The sequence below is a fragment of the Rhipicephalus sanguineus genome, unplaced genomic scaffold (genome assembly GCF_013339695.2).
Source record: "Rhipicephalus sanguineus isolate Rsan-2018 unplaced genomic scaffold, BIME_Rsan_1.4 Seq720, whole genome shotgun sequence".
In the NCBI taxonomy this organism is placed as follows: domain Eukaryota; kingdom Metazoa; phylum Arthropoda; class Arachnida; order Ixodida; family Ixodidae; genus Rhipicephalus; species Rhipicephalus sanguineus.
This window is the reverse complement of record NW_023615842.1, coordinates 1-12621: the sequence shown is the minus strand read 5'-3', so window position 1 is coordinate 12621 and position 12621 is coordinate 1. Positions and strand designations below refer to the sequence as shown.

Genomic DNA, 12621 nt, shown 5'->3' with positions numbered 1-12621 from the left:
CTTATCTATACAACCTTTACTATGTTCTGATTCGCCATATCTATTGCAAGTTATGATCATGGAGCTAAGGAGCACGCCACCTTTCAAGGACATCGTGTTTGTTGATGCTCTGGCTGATGATTTTTTTCCCCTCACATGTGTTGCTGAGACTGCTGCCAGATGGTCACATTCCATGTCCATGAAGCACTTAAGGCTTTTGACTAAGGGGGACGCGGCTTCGTATCGCGAAAAATGGCAAAAAAATCGATTTTTTGAAATCACATTTCAGTTCTGAGCCCTTTTATATCCGATTCCAAAATATCTTCACCGAAAACCGCGTAGAAGCGCTATAAAAAAATTGCACGCGCTGCGAGGTGGCGCAAAATTATTGGGGAAATTGAAAAAAAAAACACTGATTTTCAAAAATCATAGCTCCGCAACGACGCCACGGGCGCCGATATCTTGGGCTCATCGGAAAGCGCATTTCTCAGTCTTCAAATTCCCCGCCGCAGCTGGCTCCTCCCTTCGAAAACAGCGCACAAAAAGCAAATGTTAGAAGGTCGTTTCGAGCCCTCGATTGGCCGCGTCCGCCATGTTGCCCCAGCGCGCCTCCATTGGTCCGATGCTCGATCCGGGAGATCGTCGTCTGCAGCTGTGCGTCTGAGCTCACGGCTGTCGAAAGTCGCGCTACTTCGTAGCGTATTCGCAATCGCTCTGTTCACGGCTCGACGATAACTTTGAACAGAACTACGTTTTAGTTTGGAGTACTAGCGGAAGCTCGGTGGGATTACGATGGCGCGCCGCACTCGTAGTGAACATTGCAAACGCGCGTCTCGGGACAGACTCTAGCGTTGACTCGTCGGATCCGTGGTTGGAGGTTCTGCTTATGCGCACTCGGACAGACTCTAGCGTGACTCGTCGGATCCGTGGTTGGAGGTTCTGCTTATGCGCACCTCGGACGTCGTGACGAAGATGATCGCAGGACGACTGTTTGTACTCGCGACCACGCATTACGTACTTTGAAACATCGGGCACCGCGGCCGGCGCGTCTACTGCTCGGAGTCGACACTAGGCCTACTCCGTCACGGCGTCGGCACGCGAGACGAACCTCGAACTTTGCGGGCAAGAACAACGCGTTAGCGGACTCGCGGCAGTGTGCTTCTTCGCAGGGAACGAAGCGCTTCCCCGCCGGCTCTCGGTACAGCGGATGGTCATTTTACGCATCGGCAGCGGACCCCACGGCCAAGCTCGTCACGCAGCGGGCGCGCGTTGGCGTTGTCGGCGTCCCGAAATGCGAGGCCAAACACGTTGCGCATATTTTTTGTCGCCGCACCTAGGCATATTGCGCATCGTCACCGAATGCCGCCACCCAGCACATTGCGTGCCGACTTCCCGGACTATGCGACCGAGCACTTAGAGGTGAAATAAAGCACTGGTGATGCAATTTAGGCGCGCTTGGGGCGTGCTTGGTATCGCCGTAAGCGCTCAGAATCATCTGAAAAATGAAAGCCTCGCAGAAAACCGTGTCCGCGACTGGGTGAATGATGAAGTGCATTGCCGGCGAGGTTTACAAATTAGCTTGACGAGTGAAACAGGGAGATGAATTCATATCTGCCCAGTTCGCGTCTGAATAAACTGCTAAGGAATTCCTATTCCACCAATGTCTTGGCCATAACTGCCTGTTATTTACAAGGAAGGGATAGGTTGTCATGATGAGAGCCGCTCTTAGTATCCTATAAAAATGATTCAATGATCAATTGCAATCAAGACTGTTAATTATGTTAATGAGAGCATGATACAAGAAAGCTGGCAAATCATCATAGTACATTACCTACTTGCATTACATATCTTGTTTTGTCATGTCTATTACACCACTTCATAACTTCGTTTAAAAGTCATGCTACATGTTCTTTGCATATCAGAAAAGGATTTAAGAAAAAGAAAGAAAACAAAGGCAAACAGATGAAAGGCCCATGTGCAGGAGGTCCAACCTTATAAAACACATTAAAGATCACAATCTTCTTGTGTTTTAAAGAAGCAAGGCACCTCAAACTAAAGACAGGGCACTCAAGAAACTGCACATTACGAAGGACTCAAAAGATTACGACCCCAGTGCCTTTTGATGAAGTAATATCGTTGGTACAACTTTAAAAGCCGTTTTCTCAAAACGACTTTTCTTGCTTCCTGCTTCGCTTGTTCCGCTGATTTCTCTGACCGCTGGGTCTATTTCAGTTCCGTTTTTGTTCTATATTCCTTGAAGCACAGTTCAGGGCTTGACATCTTGCTTTTCAGTATGGCCTTTTGATAATTAGCTATTTGACGAGTTGCACAAAGCCTCGATGCCTGTTGCACAGTCACCTCATGAAAAATGAAAACTAAAAAAATTTTGTTGCAAATAAAGAAATCTAAGAATGTCATGCCCTTAATCAGACATCTTAGAATGCATAGCACTTTGAACGAGTTTCCTATCGCATTTTTTAAGCGAGTCACTCGGAACAAGAGCAGAAGGTGAAATATATTGTACATCAAAAAGTTGTAAAGATATATTCATGAAATTTCTACAGTAGCATTAAAAAAACATTTCATAAGTGTGCCAATTTTCATCAAAGTCCATGAAGAAATAAGAAAGTTGGTACCGAAAGCCACGTCCCCCTTAATACAGAAACCTCGTTGCAAAAGACACTCAAGGGACCCAGGAGACATGTTGCTTGTAACTAAAGTCTCTTGTAACTAAAGTTCTAAAAACACTGAGGAGTAAGACTAACCACTTATTATACATCATTATCAAAGGGTGTTTAAACATACTTAGGGAAGGAAATTGCTCAAGTTGGCTTCAAGATGTCATTCATACTAGTTTCTTTCAGCAACTAAAGATTGTATTATATTCCTCGACAACTTCTTATTAGAGCTGTGCGAATAGCAAAATTTTGGTGCGAAGCGAATTCGAATACACTCAAGCCTCGTTATAACGAACACGAATATAACGAATTATCGGTTATAACGAAGTAAATGAAGAATAGTCTTGTCATAGCTACAGTGTTACAAATAATCGTTTATAACGAATTTTCTGATATAACGAAGTTATTTCGTGGCAGATGCGACTTTGTTTAATGAGGTTTGAGTGTATTGAAGTGAGTGCAAATCGATCGGATATTTTCGAACCAAGCTGCACCATTGGCCTTCGTCACGTTTTAGATATTCGTCCTGTCGAATTATTCGAAACTTCGAATACTAGCTATTCGATAGTCTAATCGAATTATTTGATTAGGAACTATTCGATTTGAATTCGAAACTCGAATATTCACACACCCTAATATAAACAGCATGTAACACTCTGTAAAGGGGGTGTCACTGTAGTGGAGAGGTGCTATGCCGCGAAAACACCTACCCAGGGGCAATCCCGCAGCCGCAGAGCCACACTTCAGGGTTAAATGAACATATTACCCTCAAATCGATTCATCATTGTTTAAGTTTTAAAAGCTTGTTATACCGGCTTATGTGCTCTAAGTATAGTAAATTTTAAAACTTAATATATTTTGCAGGTTATCATTTTCATTCTACCGAAAGTCAAATCCTGCTGCTATCCAAAGTTGCTTCCACTTCCCTATGAACCAAAAAGAATGACATTTGTGCATGCCTTGTTTCAACTTTATAAAATATGTGCAGGTTAGTTGGGTCATGAAATATACTCATTTTTCTTTATAATATGTGATATACTATTCAAATTCGCTTCAAAATTATTCCACCAAATCACTATTCACTTCGAACTTAAAATTTACTATGTGCACTAGCCTAATTGTAACCAAGTGTCACTTGTAACCATTTCTCTTGTATTCGATTTTGCTGTACTAGTGAGGATAGCATTTTGCTTAATAGGAAAACATTTTTGAATAGAGGTACAGTAAAAGCTCATTAATTTGAACTCGAAGGGGACTATAAAATTGTTTGAATTAAGCGGAGTTCGAATGAGTGGATGGGCGCTAGAATGAACGGACATAGCACCACACTGCGCGGGCAGAGCCCAAAGAAGCCTCCTCTGGACTCGTTATTGCTAATCAGGTTCTACTACACACTTGTAGCAGGTGATTTCATAAATTATATTTATGGAGCTTAACAGCGGACAGAAATTAACTCATCAGTCAGTGATATGCCAGAAAAAAGCACAGACATGCATCATGGGTAGTGAGCCTTAATGTTGAAATATATGACTCCATTTATGCTCCAAAACACATTTATTTACTTTGGCAGAGATAATGCAGTAAAATTATGAGTAATCAGTAATTTGCATGCTTGTTTTTTGGCTGACTCCATGAGCATCATTGCCGCTTGCACAAGAGCTTCAGCGCAGCATCAAAATTCTCATCTGCTGAGAAATGCTGCTTTTCATTGTTTTGCATCTCAAGTAAATTGGTTTGATTTCAATTTGCAACACATTGTGATCACTCTCTGCCACCTTCTGCGAGGAGCAATGAAAACCAGGGCCTCTCAGTTCCACTCAATTGTTGTGGATAACTGGTGCGTTCGTATTATCAAGAGTTTTCCCCCCATAAAAATACACAGGGCTGTGCCGGTACCAGGGCGTCAGTTTGAATTATAAGTTCGAATTAAGCGAGTTGGATTAACAAGTTTTTACTGTATAAGTAAAACATTGGTTATGGTCTGAGATTTTAATTTACGTTGTGTTTCACTTCCTGCATTCTAGGACATAGTGCCTGTGCTGTTGCTGGAGCGGTACCAGACCATGACTGATCCCAATTTAGCTCAGAATTTGGACTCTGAAATAGGGCGACACTGTGCCCATAGCCTACTGCTGTGGAACTTACCCTTGGTCGCCAGTACTGGCCTTGCCTGCGGACCACCTACCGCTGTTTAGTGTCTGACGTGCAGGTTTGTGCAACCTTCTGCCACATGTTGAAAATATGACTTCGATTCACCTGAACTTGATTCACGCTATCACTGCCCAAAATAACCATGCTACATCTCGTGCTTTGAAGGGAAATACCATCGAGCCCATATTTAGGTGCACTAACAAGCTTCCTATGCTACCCATTGAAAGTGTGTCTAAATATAATGAACACTTCAAACATGATTGCGGCATGTATATGGTGCATACGAAGTGAAAAAAAAAAAAAATCAATACAAGCCTTGCAAGCACTAAATGAGTGTGCTTGCTGCGCAAGCAGCACTCCAGTTTAATCGCGACAGAGATATCCTAGATCTGCAAGCACTGCACACAGACGTTGGACACACTCAATTTCCAGGCTTTTCTACAGGGGCATAATGGCAGTGAGAAGAAAGGGGTGCATGAAGCCTGCCCATCAGCGTTCGCAAAGCAACATTTCTGGCACTGGTCTCTACAGCTATGGCCACCTACGATGAACCAAACTATGTTGAGGAATGCTAGAAGCGAAAGGAAGTGGTCAGGAAGTGGTCACCGCGATAACCTTTTGTAGCGTGAAAGTTAATTGTGGCCCCAAACTTGCCAAGGCCACAATGTGCCACAAAAGGTCTTCCGTGTTTTCTGTATCTCCAGAGACATGTCGATCACTGATTCTGACTTCCGCGCAATTTCAGCGATGCCTTTACTGATTAGCATCAGAATAGAGCAAAGGCTAGGTGGCGGCCATTGACGAACATAACAGCATGACTTGTATCGACGACCCTATCACAATAAGCATCTTCAGTCTGCTCAGCTGCAAAGTCTCCAGTCATTTTGTAGAAACATGTTGAGGTGTTCCGAAAGCGATCTTAAAGCCAGAAAAACTGGATTACAGAAGGAAATAAACTGCCAGGAGAATAAGTTTGATTCTGTGGATGTGAATCATGCTTTTTATTTTTTGATTGCCATCATAGGGTACGTGCCGTAGTTTTTCAAAAAAAAAATCTGGTAGCATGGCATTCAGGGACATTGTTATTTTGAAATGCTGAAAATGAGGTGGTGGTAATATTCGAGAGTGTCTGCTGGGAAGTTTAACAAACATTGATGTGTCGTGCTCAATGTGTTATATTGCTGACTAGAACTAGTTGCTCATCTTCAACCTTCCTTTTGGTGCAGTGGAAGGTGCGACAATCGTGGCACTGCTTGCACGAGCTAGCCACTATCCTGGGCCCAGAAATTGCTTCACGGGACTTGGTGCCAAGCTTTGAAGCTTTGTACGAGATGTGGATGAAGTGCGAGCGGGTCTGCTGGAGCGGCTTGCACAATTCTTGCGTGGCTTGAGCAGAGGAGACCAGCGTCGCTCATCCCTTTGTTGGCGGACTTCCTCTGCATGGATAACAATCGGAACTGGCGCTTTCGATCCACTCTAGCAAGGTGTGTTGGTTTTGAGTGTTTGTGACCGTTGATATCACAGGACAGGTGCTTTAATTCTGTAGTTCTGCAGTCCTGCGATTCAGGTATTGGACGGTGTATTGTTGGCTGACAAAGCTGCTGTTTCACTAGATTGATAGTTTGTCTGTGAACTTTCCAATTGTAGTTCTCCAGATTATTGAAGCAGCAACAGCGCTGCTAAGGACATCTGATGTAGAGTTAACCACAAACATGCAGAGCAGAGTGTCTGGTGTTTTGAAGGGGTGAGGGAGGAGTCGCTAGTCTTATCGTGAGTTACATGTGTATCAACAATGATGGCCTTCGATGTTACAGATAACAGGTTAGTGTGGTGACTGGCATTAATTTGGTTACACTGAAGAATTGTCCCTCTTCCCCCTCCCCTCGCTTTTCTTTGTGCTCATCAGTGTAAATATGGAAGGTGAGGGGTTCTGTGGCACCTTGGAAAAAACTATCTGAGTTCCCTAAGGCTATTAAGTTTTAAAACCTCTACTCAAGAGTTGCTGCACTAGTATCAAGACAGTGTTGTTGCAAATGTGTTTAGCTCTTTGTCTGTGAAAGTAGACTACACTCAAACCTCGATATGGCGAACACGGATATAACGAATTATCGCTTATAACGAAGTAAATGAAAATAGTCTTGTTATAGATACAGTGTTGCAAATAAACGTTTATAACAAATTTCCGGATATAACGAATGTATTTCATCGCAGATGTGACTGTTATAATGAGGTTTGAGTGTAGTACAAAGAAAGCTGTATCTCTGTTCAAGCAGGAGAGCCAGTAATAATGGTGCTACTTCTTTTTGTACAGGCAGTTGAAGGAGATAGCTGCTCTGTACTGCCCATTGGATATTCATCAGTACCTAGTCCCCATTGTGAACGAACTGCTGGCGGACAAAGTGGCTGAAGTGCGCCTCACGAGTATTGATGCTGTAAGTTTGGTTTGTGGTTCATGTATTCTTGCAAAAGTAAATGTAAAACCACAGGTAAGCTTAAAACTCTAATGATCTGAGGCACCAGTAATTTAGTTTAATCTGCTTATAACAAGTGTATACAGTTGAACCCCGGTGATACGATCACGGCTCATAAGAATTTCGAGGTGATACGAATTTTCACTGGTCCCGGCCAAAGCCCATTAGCCTGCAACGTAATGGAGCATGGTTGTTGCGAACCTATTTTTATCCTGCGACGTTTGATATGAACGTACACTACTGGTAAAACCGTTTTCAGGTAAAAGATGGATCGTTGTGAACTTCGGGAGTTTTTCAATTTCAGTATTACAGCAAAAAAAGAAGGCAGTTGTGCTGAGTTTCCTGCACCTGCAGGCAGTAAAAGCATAGCCTCAAAGATGTCTCTAAGATGCTGCCATCACTGGTCTCTGGGACGTAGCCATTTACAGTTGCCGACGGATTTTTTGGACTCCAGAAATTCAGACTTTGATAATCCGGACTTCATAAATGCTCTGTCAAGGTACCCATTGAACTAATGCACTTTTGCAACAGATTTTTTCAACACATTTATGCCTGCAAGTTTAATTTTGCAGACTAAATAGCTCGTTCCGAGCCACACCACTCGATTTTGAAAGCTGCCATGTTTGATTTTTTGCTGGCTTGGCCAGGTTTGGCTTTCAATGGCGAGTTGTTCTCTGGGTATGCTATCTATCGGTCAGCCTTATCATCATCATAACTTTGTGCAGGTAGTTTGTTCTTCCAGTCGCCATTCTGCACGAGGTGTGTCAAGTCTGTCTTCAAGGTTTTTCAGTGTCTCATAGCCTGTGTTGGCAAAGGGACATTAAAACCCCATGAACCAGCCAACCAAGCAAGGCATTGTGGGCATCTTTTTGTGCAGCTTCAAATTTTGGGTGCTTGGTGCCATTGCACCCACCTCCTGTGGCACCTGCAACCGTTGGAGGCGGAGATCGCCAACGTGGTGACGTCGTCATTGTAGCCCGATTACAAGCAACGCTGTTAGCCTCCAAGTGTAGCATGAGGCAGGGCATCATTAGAGACTTTTTTAAGCTGCTATAATCCAAATACAGTAGACTGTGAATAAACGGAACCTGAAGGGACCAGGAAAATATGTTTCAATTAACAGGAGTTCCATTTCCTGAGAGACAAAAAGGGGTGCAGAATTCAGGTACGAAACCAATATCAGAGGCAGTTGTTCCATTTAAGGGGGGACGCGGCTTTCGTATCGCGAAAAATGGCAAAAAAATCGATTTTCTGAAAATCAAGTTTTCAGTTTCTGGAACCCTTTTTCTATCTCTTTCCAAAATGTCTACACTGAAAACCACCCAGAAGTGCTTCGAAAAAGTTTGTTTTGCCCTCCGAGGTGGCGAAAATTATTATGGAAATCGCAAAAAAAAGAGCGATTTTCAAAAAAATTGTAGCTCCGCGATGGCGTGACTGCGAACCAACGTCTTGGGCTTGTTCGAAAGGGCATTTCTCCGTGTTCAAATTCCCCGCTTCAGCGGGCTCCTCCATTCAGAAAGAAGCGCACAAAAAGCAAACTCTGGAGAGTCGTTCCGAGGCCTCCGATTGGCCGCGTCCGCCATGTTGCCCCAGCTCGCCTCGCCATTGGTCCGATGCTCGCTCCGGGAGATCGTCGTCTGCCGATTGCACGTCGCGGCTGTCGAGAATCGCGCTACTTCGTGACACGTTCGCAATTGTTCTGTGTTCACAGCTCAACGATCACTTAGAATATAATTACGCTTTAGTTTGGAGCTGCAAGAGGAACTTCGATCTGATTACGATGGCGCGCCGCGCTCCTAGCGTTGACTTCAGCGTCGGATTCGCAGTTAGATGTTTTGATTTCTGCTTATCAGCTTCTGACATCGTGACGAAGGCCATCGCGGGACGACTCTTTGTACTCACGACCACGCATTACGCACTTCAAAGCAACGGGCACCACGGCCTGCGCACCTACTGCTCGGAGTCGTCACTAGGCCTAACTCCGCTCACGGCGCCGTTTGGCGAGACGAACCTCGAACTTTGCGGGCAACAACAACACGCTAGCATGCTTGCGGCTATGTACTTCTTCGCAAGCGAAGAAGCACTCGCCGGCACTTCGGAACCGCGGATGGGCATTTTACGCATCGGCAGTGAACTCGACAGCCAAGCTCGATCGTCAGACCCCACGGCCACGGACTGCTCGGAGCAGTGGTAGCAACTTTGCGCGTCGGCACCCGAAATTGCGATACCAAGTATACTGCGCGCAGATTTTTCGTCATCGTAGCTTTGCATTCGCGCATCGTCACCGAACGCCGTCACCAAGCACATCACGCGCCGGCTCCACGGACCCCGCGACCGAGCACTTCGCGGTCCGAGTGCTATCAATAAGCGCTAGGGATGTAATTTAGACGTGCTTGGAGCCGTGCTTGGAGCCGTAGGCGTTTATGAATGTTCTGAAACAGTGAAAGCCTCGTACACTAGCGTTGCCGCGGTCGGCCGAATGATAATACGTTTCATATGCGCAAGTGACAAAAGACCGTGTAGGATGCAGGGGGACGAATTTTTGTCTGCCCGACTCGCGTCATTGAATAAACTGCTCAAAAATCCCTGTGCCACTAATGTCTTGGCCATAACTGTTTGCTATTTGGAACGTAGGCATCGGCTGTCATGGTGGAGCCATTATCTGTCACAACAAACCTCTCTTTATAAAAATTATGCTATGATTAATTGTAAACAATAAGCAAGACTGAATTATGCTAATGACAGCATAAATACAAGAAATATGTGTAATTATTTCAGTATATGGCCTTATTAGATTGCAATATCTTCTTTTCTGTCATGTCTGTCACACCACTCCTTCATACAGAGACTTGGTTTGAAATCCATACTGGTTTTTTTTAGATCAAAAAAAGAAGGTTATGAAAAAAGAACAAAGGCACACTGGAGAAAGGCCACATGGCGAAGAAGTGAAACATCATAAAAAAAACCAAAGATCACAATCTTTAGGTGTTTTAGAGAAGGCCAAACTTTAAACACCGTTTTCTCAATACTGTTTTTTTGGCATCTTGCTCAGCTCGTGGAGCAGATATCTTGGCAACTACTACACAGATTTTGATTCCGTTTTTTTTTTCTTTTTTAATCCTTGAAGTCTTGTTGACAGGATGACATTATTCTTTACCTTGCTTAGGGCCTAGTTTTTTTTTTGTATGTGATAATTAGTACATGAGAAGTTCTGATGCAATACATGAAGCTGATGGGGATGTCATTTGTAAAAAAACTAAAAGGAATAGACAATTTTTAATAATGTCATCCTGTAGAGTTCTTTTGAGTAAAGATCAAAACCACTTGGACCTTCCTGGCATGTTTTGTTACAATGCTAGGCTTTTCACCAGCAGACTGTCATCAGATCATGTAACATAGTGTAATTTAAAAACTACTTGAGATATCGCAATGAAACTTTATATAGCTATTCGAGACACTCTTCAGTATGCCTGCCAAATTTCATTACTCTAGGTCAACAACAAAAAAGTTTTTTCGATCGCCACCTCCCCCCTTAAAGGGCCCCAAACCACCCAGAGATCGAAAATTAGTTGTGGTGTTGCAGTTGTGCATGAGTCTACAATGAACGCGTAGCTGTGAGAATTTTTCGAAATGGGCCATAGTACGGGAGTTTACGCACATTTGATCCAAAAGAGCCCCCCACTCGTTTCACTCTTTCCTTCCTCTTCTTCTTTGTTGGCTCTTCTCTCCTCCGTCCGAGTGCTCCTCACCGTGGAAAGGTAGAGTGGCGAGCGGTAGTTTAGAGGCCTTTTAAACAGCTCTTGCGGACTGCTAGATTTTTTCAGACTATTTTTCTGTTTTCTCCAGGTCCGGAAAATCGGTTGGTTGCGGCTGTATTACAGTTGAAACCCTTCATGATATGCACCGGGGCAGTTTCTTGTCTCTTCTATAGGTGTCTCTCTTTGTGCAGAGTACCGCGTTCCATTTTCTGATCACCTCTTTTTCAATGTAGGTGGCACTGGTGTGTCTTATACCCAGTTGTCTCTTACATCAATGTCTATTATATGGGTTTCAGCTGTACTGTGCAGGTGACAAGCTGTGGGAATAGCTAAAAATAATGAGTGCCACTGCTGGCCGCGCCACCCCAGTTTGCACTTCCCCTTCTTTTCGTCCACCAGTCACAGCAAATTTTATTTGGTTTCTGTGATAGTGATGCGCTGATGAGTAAATTCCATGCTGTGATGCTTTGTGCATGTTATACCATATTATTTTGCTTATTTATTGCTTGATTCACTGATGTGAGCTTACCATTTTTTAGGTGACCATATTCTTGCACAGATTGGAGCCCCACCATCTCATGTGCAAGCAGCTCTTACAAGAGATGTGCACCAATACATGACCGGAAGTGGGCTCAGCGTCAATTGTAAGGATCTTGCTTTCTATTTATTAGTAACATAATTAAAGAATCGGCCCTCAAACACTTCTGCAGACATAAACAAGTTATTCAGCTGAAAAGGTTGTAATACATCAGCACCTCTGTCATTTGAAGGGGAACAGAAAATTGTTGGAATAAGGGAGTTTGAACTAGATAGCCTCTTTTTTTTTTTTTTTTTGATACCTGATGCATACATGTACAGTCAAACCTCATTAATACGTACCTCATTTTAAACACTAACGGTTAAAACGTAGTTGTGACGAATCCTTGACCGAGTCTCATAGACTAATGCAATCATTGACCTCTTCAGCCGTAGTGGTTCTTCATATGCCTACCGGTTAGTGCGTACCAGCTGCGTACAGTGAACCCTCGTTAAAGTACCTGCGGGGACGCTGCATAACTACGCACGAAGCGGTAGTACGTATTAAACACCAAGTACAAACTTGAATCTCTTAGCGTACGCCATTGCCGCCAGCAAAGGAATAGAGTGCCACAGCAAATACCGTATTTACCCGCATAATTTGCGCCCTCGCATAATTTGCGCACCCCTAATATTTAGCCAGCTTTGCTAAAAAAAAATATTTACTCGCATATTTTGCGCTCCCCGCCCCGCTCGAGCCAGCTCGCCGGCCCCGCGCACGGGAAACTTTGAACGGCCGCGCCCCCGCGGCCCTCACCAAGCAGGCGAGCGCAGTCATACACAAGACAGGCCGCGAGTGCGAAGTGGTGCGAAGTCCCTTCTTCCGATTACTTCGTTCTATTCTCCGGAAACCGCCGAGACCGTACCAACCGTACCCGAACACCCAAACACTGTTCACGGGTTGTCGGAACTGTTCGAGCGTTCTCCCGCCGTGAGAATGCATGCACGCGACACGGCACGGACTACTTTCTGCATCGGAGGCGTGCGAGGGCCAGGCGCGCCGTCGCG

The 12621-nt window shown here is 44.3% G+C and overlaps 1 protein-coding gene across 1 annotated transcript; it reads left to right on the top strand.

The window, feature by feature from the left end:
- Window positions 1-6133: 6133 nt before the first annotated feature.
- On the top strand, window positions 6134-11673 carry LOC119378179 (serine/threonine-protein phosphatase 4 regulatory subunit 1-like). Its single transcript, XM_037647402.2, has 3 exons — window positions 6134-6292; window positions 7120-7240; window positions 11577-11673. The coding sequence occupies exons 1-3, from the start codon at window positions 6249-6251 to the stop codon at window positions 11655-11657; spliced, it is 246 nt and encodes an 81-aa protein (XP_037503330.1). The 5' UTR covers window positions 6134-6248; the 3' UTR covers window positions 11658-11673.
- Window positions 11674-12621: the final 948 nt, after the last annotated feature.

What these genes read in the sequence shown, in the direction of transcription:
- LOC119378179 (XM_037647402.2), top strand. Translation starts at nt 6,249, where the DNA reads ATGGATAACAATCGGAACTGGCGCTTTCGATCCACTCTAGCAAG. An exon ending in TTTCGATCCACTCTAGCAAG is followed by an intron (nt 6,293 to 7,119) that starts GTGTGTTGGTTT and finishes CTTTTTGTACAG; the next exon opens with GCAGTTGAAGGAGATAGCTG. An exon ending in GCCTCACGAGTATTGATGCT is followed by an intron (nt 7,241 to 11,576) that starts GTAAGTTTGGTT and finishes ACCATTTTTTAG; the next exon opens with GTGACCATATTCTTGCACAG.